Source organism: Anser brachyrhynchus (genome assembly GCF_964034855.1).
Source record: "Anser brachyrhynchus genome assembly, chromosome: 2".
Classification (NCBI taxonomy): Eukaryota; Metazoa; Chordata; class Aves; order Anseriformes; family Anatidae; genus Anser; species Anser brachyrhynchus.
Window position 1 is genome coordinate 21,709,070 of NC_137695.1, and position 14,980 is coordinate 21,724,049.

The 14,980-nt window shown below is 40.8% G+C and overlaps 1 protein-coding gene across 5 annotated transcripts in view; it reads right to left on the reverse strand.

The window, feature by feature from the left end:
* CACNB2 (calcium voltage-gated channel auxiliary subunit beta 2) overlaps positions 1-12,225 on the reverse strand; it is a 243,706-nt gene extending 231,481 nt beyond the window's left edge. The window contains exons 1-2 of one of the 5 annotated variants that reach the window (XM_080578282.1): positions 11,460-12,225; positions 6-98 (exon numbers count right to left, since the gene is read on the reverse strand). In XM_080578282.1, the coding sequence (XP_080434408.1) occupies positions 6-98; positions 11,460-11,555 (189 nt within the window). In that variant the 5' untranslated portion in view covers positions 11,556-12,225. The remainder of the gene's footprint in view (positions 1-5; positions 99-11,459) is intronic. The other 4 variants (XM_080578281.1, XM_080578286.1, XM_080578283.1 and 1 more) reach the window with 4 other exon arrangements.
* Between the last annotated feature and the right edge of the window lie 2,755 nt (positions 12,226-14,980).

A 14,980-nucleotide genomic window follows, 5' to 3' on the forward strand; every position in this document is an offset into this window, starting at 1 on the left:
CATACCTGGCGTACGAAACTGTTAGAGGTAGTGTCAGAAGATGTACTCCCATCTGAACCTTTAAATCGGTTTTTTCTTCTTGCCCCTTTACTGTAAGACTGTTAAAAGAAAAAAAAAAAATATACGAGTTAGTTTATGTTACACAGACAGCTCTCAGTACAAGCATTATTGACATCTGCTAGGCTAGCAGGGATTCAAATGATCAGCTTTGTGCCAATTAATAAGCACGCATTCAGTAACTGATGGGACTACGTGCATAACACAACTAGATTTGGCCAATTGAGCCATGAATGTTTATTTTTCACATTCAGATTTGAAGGACCATTTATAGACTTGTATATTTGTCGTATTATTCACACAAGTCATAACGATTAAAAAACACAGTTTGCTTTGCAGCTAGCTTAAATACACAAACTAGGAAAGGTGATACTGGATCAGTCTCCAGTACATCACAGCTACGAGCCAGGTCAGCAGAGGGAACAGTAAACAGTAAGAAGTGACCAACACCTTGTTGATTCAAATACAATGTTACAACTGAGGAAGAACATATAATCAACTATTAAAAACAGTTGAAGTAAGGAAAAGTAGCAAAATAAATAAAGAAGGACAAAATATCTAACTAGAAACAGGATAAATGTATAACTAAAAAGACATCAATTGTATCTACTAAGAAATCAAAACTACAAAGGGAGAAAGCAATTGTTGGCTGAAGTAATAATTATTAAACTATGTTTCGGAAACACAGCAAATGGCTAACACACCCTCCCAAGTTATTTGTTCTGTGAGATGAGTGCAAACCATCAATAAATATTGTATAACAAAATAAAAAAAAAACTTAAAACCATGCTATTTGCAAGCACTTATTTTTGGGATGACTGTAAACCATGTCATGACACCATCCTGAACCCTTCCCAGAGCATTCCCTCCAGGTAAAGCAAAATTCCAAAGATTGACTCTGCACAACTACATTGAGATACACACTTTTGTATCTAGTCATGTTTCTTAAGTTCATCTAAACTTGCAACAAAACCACGTCTTGACTACTTCAAATATTATTTTCCTCAAGATTGATAAATGCAATTTTGTCTCACTCATCACTCTGCTGTAAAGGTCATTTTACTAATCCATCTCTGTAGATCACGTCTCCTGTCTTTAAATACCTCCCACAGTTCCCTGCAATAAATAGGGTCTTTATCTTCACTTTCAAGGTCTGCCTTGGCTTATTCCCAATCTTAGCTCTCATCTTGCATTCAGCACTGAACTTTCAAGTTCTACAATAAGTCAGGGAGAAAACAAAAACAAAAACAAAAATAACTACCAGCCTCCGTCACCTACACGCTAAATTTTCAATTAATTGATTCATATCTTCCCCCAGACTATCTCACAATTCTTCTCCCAAGAATAAAAATTCCTTTACAGAAATCTCATTGTTCTCCTTAAAACATAACAACAACAAAAAAGCCTCTTGATAAGAGTGTGCTAGTGTGCTGATACCTCCACAACAATATACTAGTTGTATTATTTATCCATTATTTATCCATTATTGTTTCCTAGAATTCAAGTCCATGAATCCCCATCCTGTTGCTGTCTTTGGCCCTAAGCTGCTGCTGTTGGTCCTGCATTTAGACACCATAAGAAAACTATGATCAGCTTATTGGCGAATGTGCCTATGAATGTATTACAACACAACACTCCTGGCAAGCTGGCCCTGAGACAGCAAACCCCGGGATAAAACTCTGCTTGGGTGCATCAAGCATGTTCTTCCCTGAGTTTGGGCAATCTTCAGAGCACCACGCTGAGTTTCAGGCATGAGTCCCATCAGTTTTCATAACAGGGAAGGATGGGTTCCTGCGCAGGCTTGGAGGCACACTTAATATCTCATTCTGGCAGCTTTTTAAGATCATGACCTCAAGATCTGAGCTTTAACTCATAGCTAACACATGATAAATATGAGAGAATAATTTGGAGTCTAAAAGTAACTGGAGGATGACAAATAGCCACTACTAACTTAAGATCATTTTTCAAATCAATAAATGCAGATAACTTGTCTCCAAGAGATGCAACAGAACAATCTCAGGCTGTATCTGAACCGTTAATGTTGACTCTAGGAGACTTCAGAGCACTGGCTGAACTCTAGTATTTGATAATTATAATAATAATTAATAATAATATTAAAAAAAGAGAGGTTGTAGAATCTCTGTCCTTGGAGATCAGAAGCCATCTGGACAAGGTCCTGGGCAGTCTTGGTGTCCCTGTTTGAGCAGTGGGCTGAACCAGATGACCTCAAGCAGTCCCTTCCAGCCTCAGCCATTCTGGTGTCCTGTGAAAACTGAACTGCATGTGATTTCGTACTATATACATGTTGTTTAACGCAGAACAATACAAAAATCAGCATGCTGCACATTATGGGGATGAAAATATGACTTTCTGATGAGTCAAGTCACAAAATGTAAAATGGAAATTGAATGAGGAATGATTTCACATGGTTGCATTTCTAAAAGGGATCTTTGACAACAGAAGAACATTTTGGTAATACAAAGAACTTCATAGATCTCTAAGAATAAAAAGTAGATTGGAAGCACTGTTAACAGAACATTATTCAAATTATTTTCCAATTACTGTTAGAATAGACAGTTCTTAGAGTACTGTCTTTTTCCACACAATACAATAGAATACTAAGGTACATAAAATATAAAAAAATATATCTTTGACATTGATGGTCTTTAAATAAAACAACTGATTTTAATCAAAATTTTCTAGTTATTAAAAATTGCTACTACTGAAATAACTACGATGGCACAGTTACTTGTCAACATTCTGACCATCTTTTCTCCATTTTTTGTGGAAGGATACTAAAATATTTTAAGAAAAAAAGAATATGAAGAATTCAAAACATCCACATATCAGTTCAAGAGTATAAAGAAACTACATAAAGATCACAGTATCTAGGCAATTTCATAATGTACACTATAGTATTGTGTAATCCCCAAGAAGATACTAGAAAAATGTACATATATTCTCTTCTACAGTCACATTCCTGTATTTGTACCTAGTTTCTTCAATATATACTTATAGAATCATATTACAAGTTTTATAGTGCAAAATATTACTACAATGGCAAAACAGGAACTGTATCTGGGGGGTACAAATATGAGGGTAAAATAAACAAGACCAGAATAAAAATGCATTATGCAACTAAGAGCATTTATTTCAGGTAACATCACAGTGCAAATCCACCTCAAACTCACGCTTACCTTGATTTTTCAGTTGCTGGTTTTTATTTTTTTAATTATTTATTTGCTTGTTTATTTATTTTGTGTGCACAGCAGCCTGCACATTTTTGTTCTAGCCTTATTTAAGTGAAAACTATTCAAGGACACAAATGGAATGCTAACTTGACACAGAAGAAATGTTTGACAGGATGGCAGGCCATGTCTATAGGGTGTAGGGACGGTCAGTCTAACAGCTGCTTTTTTTGCATGGACTGATTCTGAATTAGAGGAAAGGGGATCAATTTCAGCATATGTGACTTGACCGCTGTTTTTGTTATTTTAAAGGTTACCAATCTGGGATTATATTTGTCTTCTAGGCCTTCCAAGTTTATTTCCAAAGTCAGAAATGTCTGAAACTTTGTTCTAAACATATGACAAGTCTTCCACAAACAGATTTAAAAAAATGATTAAACGTCTCTGTCATATGGAAAATCATGAAAACTCATGGTGTCATATTCATTATGTTTTGCTTTTTTTTTTTTTTATTTTAACCGTAAGTGCTTTTTGCAAGAACAAGACCTTTATACCAAAATAATAATAATAATAAAAAAAAAAAATCTGCCAGTTACTTGCAATTCTGGAAAAAAAAAAAGAAAAAAAAAAGATTTTTTTTCCATAATGAACCAAATATGTTACTGTGATTTTCATATTAAAATTAGTTGCCTTATCTATGTTCTGTGCAGCAGTTGGCTGTAATTAGGTAGCTAAAAATAAAGGGCTGAATCACGACATGCGGACATTGGCCAGCAAAAGCAGCAACCTGGGGCAGCCTTCCTTAAACTACACAGTCGTCCTGCCTACCAGAACAGCCATAAACCCTGCACAACCAGCTACCTAAGCCATCCCATAACTTGACTCAGCTAATTTTAATACAACAGATTTCAGCCCTATAAACAAGACTGTTTACATAAAATGTTTTCTGACGAAAACATTCCCACTGGATTTCAACATAACTTCTTACACAAATGAACTTATGTATACATGTAAGTGTTTACAAGATCAGAACTGTAGCATGGTTTATCAGTCAGATGTGTGAAGTTCTTTTAAAATTGGTGGAGTTCCCAGAGACGAGAAACACAATACATGCATTTATGTTCTACAGCTTCTTAAAGTATCTAGCAGAATATGTGAGGCCTTAAAAACAAACAAACAAACAAAAATCCTACCAAAGTCATCTTGCAAAAAACATTTCATCAACAGAGCCTTAACGAAGCAAAGACTGCTTTCCAACTCTGACATGAAAGTACATTGTGCAACTTTTATTCGTCCCATGTAATCAAACAAAATATGGGAATCATATGAAATATTAGAGGCATGCACAGCAGTTTCCTGATAATTAACAGTTTCATATACAACTACCTCAAGTTATTGCAAACAGATGAGATTAGTGTTGCTCAGTGAAACCCTTTAATTTTAATGAGGTTCTGCCTCAACACATAAAAAGCATCCATCTGTTACATTTAATCCTCTAACACACATGACAAGCAGGAGGCATGGTTTATCACTACAGCAAAATACTATCACTTGGAAGAGGCAATAAAACATTTCAAATGACCAACTATCTACATCTAAGGAACTGATCTTCAGTGAAAGTCTTAAAAAATGCCCTTCCCAAGCAACCACTCCAATGGTATTTTATGCAAAGAGAAGTATACACAGGGCAAGCCTGAACCTTTACTAACTACAATCGGTAGAATATCATCAGTTATTGAGACTGATACCATGGTTAATGGCAAAGATGAACTGTTAAAAAATTAGCCTGCTGGTCCTAATCAAAGAATAAAAGAAGGTGTCGAAGATTTATGCATCAAAATCAAATTGGATTCGGGTCTTGAAACAGCAAATGACACAAGGAAGGAACTGGAGAGAAAAAAACTAGGAAATCAAAAATAAAATCCAGAGCTGGAATGAAGCTTACATGATCTCAGATGAACAAATGATCAATTACAAGGATCAATAGAATACCTAGAGGTGAGGGAAATGAGTGACCCCCTGAAAGAATAAACAATTTCTAGAAAAGTCAGAAATTAAAGTGTAGGTATTTTTCCTTCCCATGCAAAAACTTTGAAAGATATTTTAAAATGCCCATGTCCCAGTTGAAGAATAGCATCCCAAGTCAGTGCAGAATATGTACATTCATCTCTGTCCATCTCTTAAAAAAAATAATCATTAGCTATTTCAATCAATTCCTTGTGATACGGCAACAGAGAAAGTTCCTGTAGGTCCTGCAGTGCTCCTGGACTGTCTCTGGTCAACAGCCAGGCATGACACCACCCAGGGACGACACCCTTCAGCGACTGGATGGCATAGTCATCTGGTGAGTAACTGTAAAACCTCACATTCATCACTTTAAATATATATATATATTATCTATAAATAATATATATATATATATCAAGTCTTTAGGTATAATGGGTCAGCTACAGAAAGAGGCATGAATATTTCTCATCTTTGCACCTCAAATCTCACTAGTTTCATAAAGGATGGGTGGTCAGTTTTCAGACAGTACAGCTGAGGGTTGGAAGACATACACAGACATCAATGATAAGCTTCCCAGGACTCCATGGCTCCATTCCACAATAGGAATGGGGATAATAAGGAAATGATTGGCACAGAAACATATCCTGGCTTGCCTCTGTCTCAAGGCTGGGGTTTCAGGTCACCTTACGCATCCAACAGTAGTGCAGCCCTGTAATAGGTACTCAGCCCTGTGACATACCTTCAGTGAAGAAATTGCCTGAGGAGCACAGGCTCATGTTCCTATAGCAGAGAAGAATCCCAAGGTTAGGTGTCAAAACCTGGGTTTCTTCAAGCAAACACCATTTGCTATAACACAGTTCAGAGAAGACAATGGGTTCCCCTGAGAAATACTATCAAGGTGAGGATCTCCATATACAGTCATTGAGTTCACACAAGCTACAATGCTGAGTCTGCTAAGGCCATTCCACAGTCCTTTAAAATCTTATATCTATATCAATAAAACAAACCAAAATAAAACAAAAGAAACACATACACACAAAAAAAGAAAAAATATGACATGATTCTTTCCTCTCCACAGAAAAAAAAAAAAAAAGAAACCCCATTTCTGCTGAGAAATCTTTGATGCTCCTCTCTGCTGGCCGGTGCTGGTTTGCCAACACTGCAACTAGAAATAGCCCAATTCTCACCAGTCCCTATGCTTCTGAGCCATCTCCCAGTGCTGTTGCCCTGGCCCCAGGCCAGGTCACCCACATTTTCCACTCCACCAGACCTGGCCTGCTCTCCTCCTCCCCAGTAACCCAAGAAACCACCTTGGTCAAAATCTGCTGCCCATCCCCCCATTACACCAATGATGAAGATGTCTGTTCCTCACTTGGCAAAACAGCAGCAGATAACATCACTAGGCACTGGAGATCATGTATAAGCCCCACTGTGCCTCCTGCAGCTTCTTAAGCTTGTTTGCTATAGTTGTAGGCCACGTGCCTGCTCCTCCCCGCGTGCTCTCCAGGGATTTCTGTATTTCTCTTACACAAGTAAACAGCAGAAGAGATCTGACTCTGTGACAGAAAGAGATTTGCAGGGAAGCACAGCCAACTACAGGGAAGCTTCCCCCTGCCTTGCTGACAGAGACTAAGGCAAGACCTTGGAGGGCAGGAAGGCTGATTTCAGTTGCTTTGTGTTATTTTGAAACTCTTCTGTCCTGGCACAGAAAAGAACTGAGAAAAAGAAGCAAAAGTAAAAGTATCTGAGACTCCAGAGAAGCCAAGCCTGGAAGCATACAGGAACTTTTCATCCATAACAGTTTGAAATTATAAACCTAGAGACAAAACAAGACAAAAACAGAGATCGCCTCTAGAAAATGGCTAACATACTCAAATGAGTTAGGAGTGAAGCTGCTGAATTGTTTCAGAGGGATTTCACAGTCTAGAAAAATGTAAAAAACAATAACTATAACCCACATATGCTGATAATGTGCAATATCCAAGTGGCAAATAAATGTCTCTGGAAGAGACGACCATGCAAGAGCTCTACCTATTATTGGTGAAGTTTGGGACAACGTAAAATAACCCCTAAGAGCAAAGAAGAATCATCAGAAAAGTAACAGCTGAAACTTGAAGGGCTTTCTTTAGTCAAAGACTAATAAAATGTATTTTTGTTAGCAAGGACTACAATGCCAAAAGGAGGTTAACATGTTGGGAGAGAAAACACTACCTCTTGCCTAGCACCATGAGAAAGTCCAATGAATGGAGTTTGACTTCATCTCTTCTTCATTTGTATACACTCTGTTAGGCTCCAGCAAGATTGGATCTGGCTTGTAGGAATGCTGCCAGAAGAGAGTAAAACCTTCCATGCCTCCAAAATAAATGGCTATTGTTATTATTTAAGTAAGAAAAGGGATATAAGTTCTGTTTGTTTATCACTTACAAAGTATTCTCACAAGTTAGTACTGGGAAATATGCTGTTGCAAAATGTTTATTTGAAGAACAGGTAAACAGGGTGTGAATTGTGATAAATCAGCTTAGCTGAAACAGAGCAGCAGAGGGCACTGTGATTAATCTGTGGAGAATAAATCTCTGGTTATTCCCTTTATTTCTCATTACCACAAGACAGGCAGGGAGGGGATGGTGCTATGCAACTGAAAAGACAGCTGGAGATCCAGGAAGGACAACAGTCATAGCCAGGGCCAAATAACTAAGCTGATGTTCTGGAGCCACCAGCATGCATGCTGCTCTAAAATTCACGTCAGCATCAGTCGTGGTCAATACACAATGAAAAATGAGCAAGCCCATCCCTAACCCCATGCCTGCAGTTCACCTTCAGCAATTCAAGCTTCAGCTGCAGCTGGGCTCAGGGCAGAGGGCAGCCTCCACACGCCACAAGCAAGTGCTCCTGGGACGATGCAGCCTTTAGACTGGGAAGGGAAGCCTTCAGACTCTGACATGGAACAGTATCAGAGCATAGGGGAAATCTAAATGCAAGTGAAGGAGCTGAGGAAAACAATCAAGAAAGGAACTGTTTTCATTTAAAATGTGTCAGGTTGTTACGACCTGCATTGACAGATGATAGATAACAAGGCAAGAAAAAGAACAGGAGGAAAATGGTAATGAGGAATAGGGAGGAATTCGTCCAGGGAAGGCTACCTCCTCCCTCAGCAAGGTAGCCTATAGTTGCCTGGTACAAGGTTTCGTTATATTTTCTTTGAAATATCCCATGTAATTTCCTGATTTGACTTGCTTTGACCATTCTTATGACACAACCTGGGAAGCTGTAGGATGAAATAGAAATTTATTCCAATGATTTCTGGGAATTGATGGACTCTGAAGTAGGGTCAGAAAAAAAAAATTAAATAGCAGGGGAGGAAAGGAGAAGAAGAGGGACCAAGAATTACCGTGAAAGGAATTAATACGTTATGTTGTAATATATTATAAACAAATCAGCATAGCATCTGCGTTAATTGACTAATCTAAATATTCTAGTAATTCAGATTTCTAGGTTTGAGAGGTACTTGAAATAAAGATTTAAATAAGGCAATGAAGTTGATTTTTTAAAAATCAGATATAGATCATCACACAAATACATTTCAACAGTTTGCTTGTTTTGTGATTTTTGAAAAGCAATTGCTGAGTTTATTACAGAAGGGTCATACCTAAAACTACTACTTTGCACTGACATATGCACGGACGTTGTGAATAGTGTAACTGTTAACATGTGCAGACATGTGGACAAAAGTGGGCATCTAAAGGTATATCACAAGCCCTGTATGGACTCAGATCACAGAGAGTACCTAGAACTACGTATTTATAGTAATATAGACCAAAAAGCCACACTATTCTAGGTAATACAGAAACAAACATAAATACTTTGCCCCCAAGGTATTCTCTTGCAAAGAAATTCTCAGGAAAAGTACAGTGTGACTGCCAGGATCAACACCTATATGGATTTTATTTTGTTTGCAGATGTTATTAGAAAAATACATTATAAAAATAAGAAATAGATTTTTTTTCAAAGACTATCTAGGAATAGCTCACATATTTAAGAATCTTTTAAGAGAAATTGCTTGCAGAATGTTAACTATATTCGTGCCTCTGCCAAGCGGTGACAAGTTTGGCCAAAATCTATGGACAGCCATGAGATAGTCCAAGATATCAACCATGATGTACAGCCAGATTAAAAGAAATCCTCAGCTTCGCAAAAGTAAAATTCTTAGATAAAAGAAATTTTGAGGCTTGTTACAAGCATACAAAGGCTCTTTAATTGTATTTCGCTAAATCATAATTACCAGAAGTAGTACTTTGGAGTGAACACTTTTAGGAGTGACATCACTCTGTAAGCTTGCATATTTTTTTCTTCCAGATGCATTACTTACTTGGCATGAAATATTTCTAGGATTGATACTCATGTTCCTCAGTGAAAAAGATAGCAGTGGGCATAACTGAAGGACCTGTAGGCAATCTACTTAATGATTCACAAGCACTCATTAAGCTTCTCCTTCTCACTGTGAGCATTTTCTAAAGCAGCGAGATCTTACCATATTGATTTTCTGGAAATCACGTTAATGGAGCAAAAACCCAAATCAGAGTAATTGTCTCAGTGCAGCGCGTGCTAAGGAATTAACTGAACGCTATTATTCAGACAAAGAGCTCTTTTGTTTCCATAATCTTGTTCCTTCCACACCAAAGGTTTATGTACGACTGGAATATATATATATGGAGAAGATGTGATTCTTGTTTTGCCTGATAGACTTTGGTTCCAAACCCTGAAAATTACTCACTGAGCCAAAAAGCTGAATTACCACTCTCTTAAAAAGTGGATCTTTTTGGCTGTAGGTGTTCAGAAACCAATTCTATAAAATAGAAGTACTTTATCTGAAATACAAATACTGTAGGTGTTCGCAAACTATCCTTCCTCTCTAAACAGAGGTTCTTTATACCTAGTTAAAAGGAGGGGTGAAAACCAATTTTATCATCAGCATTTGACACGTATCCATAGTAGCGAGGCACCATATGATTTGACAGTCACCAATCTGTGCTTAGGGCTGAAAAGATATAAAAACGGGGCTATTTGTAGGTCAGAAATTAGTTCCCTTGCCACCACTTCTGGAGAAGCTGGCAAAGCATATGGCCCTACTGCAATATCTGTTCTGCGCTTGGAGACTGCAGTCAAATTCACATCCAAAGAAACACTTTTTCAGCTTAATCTAGCCTCTGTTTCAATGCCTGGATTTTGTTCGTCTGTCACCCATCCCCAGTACCTAAAGATCACTCAGCGAGTCTTTTGAGACTGACAGCATTTTCCTGTGGCAATCAAGCACTCCTATGATGACACTGGACTGCCTTCTCAAAGAAAATAAAGCATCAAGGATAGCTTTGGCAGCAGCAAATAAAACTGCCACCCCAAAAGGAAAAAAACTCCGAACGAGAACAAACATGTTTGTAATTTAAAACGCACGCAATCAGATTTTACCACCCTTTTACTGGGTTTAAAAATAGCACTGAAAGTCTTTGTAGCCAACTATTGCAAACTCGAAGATATTATGCAATGTTCATATATTAAACAGGAACCACCTTTCAAAATAGAGCCTTCACCAGGCGCGCTGACATCTCCTCCCTGTCTCCCTCTCCATACCCCTCCACCTGAAGGCAGCGTGCTCGGCCCGAGTTGTTAAAATCTCCGAGCTGACTGTACAACCACCTTCGGCACCGTAATCGAGCAGCTGAAATCTGCAGCGTGCTCAGCACCTCCGGCCCCCTGGCAGTGGTGCTGGGCCAGCAGCAGGGATCCTTCCCCCAGCCACAGAGGCTGTTCCCAGCCTGGGTACCCGATGGGGCCGGGGCAGCAGCGCGGGGCGAGCATCAGGTAGAGGCACAACAGGTCCCTGCAGAACCCCAGCCGTGATTTATACGTGCACGGCGAACATCCCAGCGGCAGCACATCCCTACGCACCTACCCTCCGGGTAACCGCTGGCTTCTCGGGTCTGCGGCGCCGAGCATCCCGCCGGACGCCTTACCCAAGCGCCCTTTAGGGGAGGGGGGCGGCCGAGCAGAGCCGTCAAACTTTGTTGTGCCGGCGGGGGGGCCAAGTTGAAGGGCCGGGCGCTCCGGCACCCCCCCGACAGCCCCCCCTCCCCGGCCGGCAGCGCCCCGAGCCCTCCCCGCTGCCGCCGCAGCCCCGGGGCTCCGGCCGAGCCGTGCCTCCCCCTGCCCTACCTGCGCCGCCGCCGCGGGCGGGGGGTTGTCCAGCAGCTCCATCTGCACCTCCTGCGCCGGGCTGGGGGGCGATTTGGACATGTCGCTCTGCACCATTGGAGTGGAGCTGCCCGCCAAGCCCCCTCGGCGGGGCAGAGCCGAGCTGAGCCGGTGGGGCGCCCCCTCAGCGCCCGGCCATGCCCGGGGTGGGGTTTTTCTTTTTCTTTTCTTTTTTTTTTTTTTCCTTTTTTTTTCTTTTGGGGGGGGAAGCGGGCGGCGGCTCGGCCCTGCCTGCAGCCGGCGGGGAGCGCGCAGCGCGGCGCCGGGGGACGGGGCACCGCCGGCGGCGGGCGAGGGAGGGAGGGAGGGAGGGAAGGAGGGATGGAGGGAGGGCAGGGGGCGGTGCGTGGGGGAGAGGGAAAGTGACAGCGAGCATCTCCCTCCCGGCACCTACCGGGCGGCGGCAGCGGGGCGGTGCCTGCCTCCCCGCCGGGCGCCGCGGGGGCGGGCGGAGAAGTTTGGGCCCCGGGGGTGAAGCGGGGGGAGAGGGATGCAGGCGCTGTGGTTCCCCTCGAGGTGGTGGGCGAGCCGCTGGTGAGGTGCTCATGGAGCCTCCGGGATGACAGCACCCCCCCGCAGGCTTGCTGGGGGTCGGTTGCCCACCCTCCCCCGACCCCCCTCTCAGCGCTCTCGCCCCCCGCCACGGCCGGGGCTGTGCTGCTCAAAGAGCTCCTCCGAAACTCCTGGTCCCCTGCCTAGAGGGTACTCCTTCTTCCCGTCCTCGGACATCCCCACGCACACCTCGACAAGGGAGGAGGAATTCCTAGCTGGCAGGTGGGATGGAGCCCGCTGCCTACAGTAGGGAAATTTCAATGTAGTTATCGTGTACCTCGTGGCAGGTGTTTGAAAGATCTCTTCAAAACCAGGAAAAAAAACCCGCACCCCCGAGATGACGACTGCCTGGAGAGATGCAGCCTCTGAGCACATCAGCACACAACGCAACAGCCACAGGCAGAGCATGTTTTGTAGAGGAAGACTTGTTACATCTCCTCGTTGTCTTTGGACTGGACCAGGCGATGCTCCAGGCAGCACAAGAGAGAAGCTGGTCTATCTGATATCACTTTGCATTCATGAAGTCTCTTATCAGTTCATTTAAAACAATGAACAATCAGTAAATAAACTTTGAACAGCCTACGGTGCCTTATATTTACAATCACAATAACTAAGAGTAACATAATAGTCACGTGCAGGAAAAAGAGCCAACAAACCAAAACCAGCACAAAAGCTAGTTCAACTTCAAGAAGCCCTTTCAAGCTTTTTCCCAACTGTGGGGTTGAGTTATCTCATTTTTCATAGCAGCAATAAACTTCCTCTCTGAATAAGCTTAGCCCTGCAGATTTTCTTATATGAAAATATCTTGCAGAAACCACCCACTTTTTGTGAGGGAATCGGCTTTCCCTCTGAGTGGAAGAGCTCTGAGATCTGAAGAAGCTTCAGAAATTTCATTTTTCCAAAAAGTTTCACAAACCAAAAAGTGTTTTGTTTTTTTGTTTGTTTGTTTGTTTGTTTTTTTAGTTGTCGTAGTATTTTTCAAAAAGTAATTTTGTCCAAGTTGTTGTGTATGGCAGAACAGAACCTTAAGTGTAAGTGAAAAATATGTCTGATGTGCTTACATGTCATTCAAATAGCTAAATAGAGAGGCTGATGTATCTTGAAACTATAAGGGTGCTAGAGCCTGGGCTGCTTCCAGATGTTCTCTTGATGACCATAAAAAGGTGTTTTCTCTTTACACTTTTGGTGAGAAGAATGCACATTTCATCTTCTAACATAGGCCTTGCAGTAATTATTTCTTTGTCGCTTCCAAATTAGATTGTTTTAATGGAGTTACTTTTTGTGACCACCTCAATAATTAAGGAAGGACATTGCATAAGGAAAGATTTACAGAAGAACCTAACACAACATTCCTGTTTATGATTGCTAAGGAGAGTGTTTTTATTGAACGATGTTGGCTTTTATTTCTAACACCTTTATAGCTTCAGAACCATTTATCCTTCTGTTTCAAAACATTCTGTACGAACGGCTCGTGATCCACTGTGACTCCGTACAGCCTGGACTTGGTGGATTTTCAGGCATCCTTCAAAGTCAGCATCTTCTCACACAAAGAAGGGAGTGGTAGCTATTTATTCATGTAGCAGTGGTCCTTCATATTGTCCTCTGAATTTTTCACTTCATGCAGGGTATCCGGTATTTTTTCCTTTAAAGTATACAATTTCTTTAAGAGTAACAGATTGCTTTGAAAGCATTACAGTTTCTGAAAGCATAAATTGTACATTTGTGTTGAAAAAGTTTTTTGACTTCCTCATAAATTAAAGCTTGAATATATCAAACAAAGTTCACTTTTCATCTAAGGGCTATATCTTTTATGATTACTTTTTCTTCTTTTCTTTCCTTTATAAAATATGAAAGTAATGATTTACTTTGTTTATATACAGACATACAAGGGCTGCAGAAAACAGGGACTCAGGAAAGAAGTTTTTTAAGGCACAAATAATCAAAAGGGAACTCAGTGACTATAGAAAAAGATAGTTAAATACAGAGAGTTGTGCTGTATTGTTATGTCTAAAACCAAAATGAAACAGCAACAACACAACAAAAAATACCAATCATCTCCAAATTTCTAGTAAGTTTATTTCATTTTTCCTCCTGATATTCTACCTAACTGTTCTTTAGTAATAATTTTCATTTATTGCCTTGATGCAATGAGTGGCCACAGTTAACCTCAAAAAATAACTGTTCCACCCCTTCTGTTTAGCAGTTGAACAGCATTCTCTAACCTTGAAATGTGCAGTGAAAATCCTTCAGCTGAACATATACCCGTGCTGTCATCTCTCTGCATGCTGTTTTTGGCCACATCTGCTCCAGGATAAGGGTCAACGTGTAAAAACAATATGCAGAGATCTCAAATTGCTAGTCTTTCTCAAGGGAAAAACAACCTGCTATGCCTAACCACTTCTCAGCAGACAATCACTCTGCTGCATTTCTCTTTTACACTTTTATCTGCAATGGAGAGGTGTTGTGCATGCTTATTTGGACTTTTCTAAACATGCAAATTTTAGGAGACCAGAAGAAAAAACAAGCTCTTTATCAAGGGGGAAAAAGAAAAGAACAACAACAAAACCTTAGGCTGACAGAGAAGATACCCCCCCCCCCCAAAAAAAAAAATATGTTGTTGTTGTTGTTGTTTGAGATTAGATGTCCTTCCAGAGCAAGGAGCATTTCACTTTGCACATGTAACTGTCCTTTGCCACCAATACAAGAATGTCGGTGTCCAGCATTGTGTTCTTACCTATGCACGCATGTGTAGGATTGATATAATCTATAGCAATCACCTGAGTGTGTACAAATAGGCCTAGAAAGGTTTGCTGATATCTCTGTAAATGCAGCTAAAAGCTAAATTCTTAGGCCCAAGGGAGGTGATTAAAAACTTGCATATAGGCCTGTGAGCTTACATTGACTGCTATGAAACTACTAAAATGCTTGCA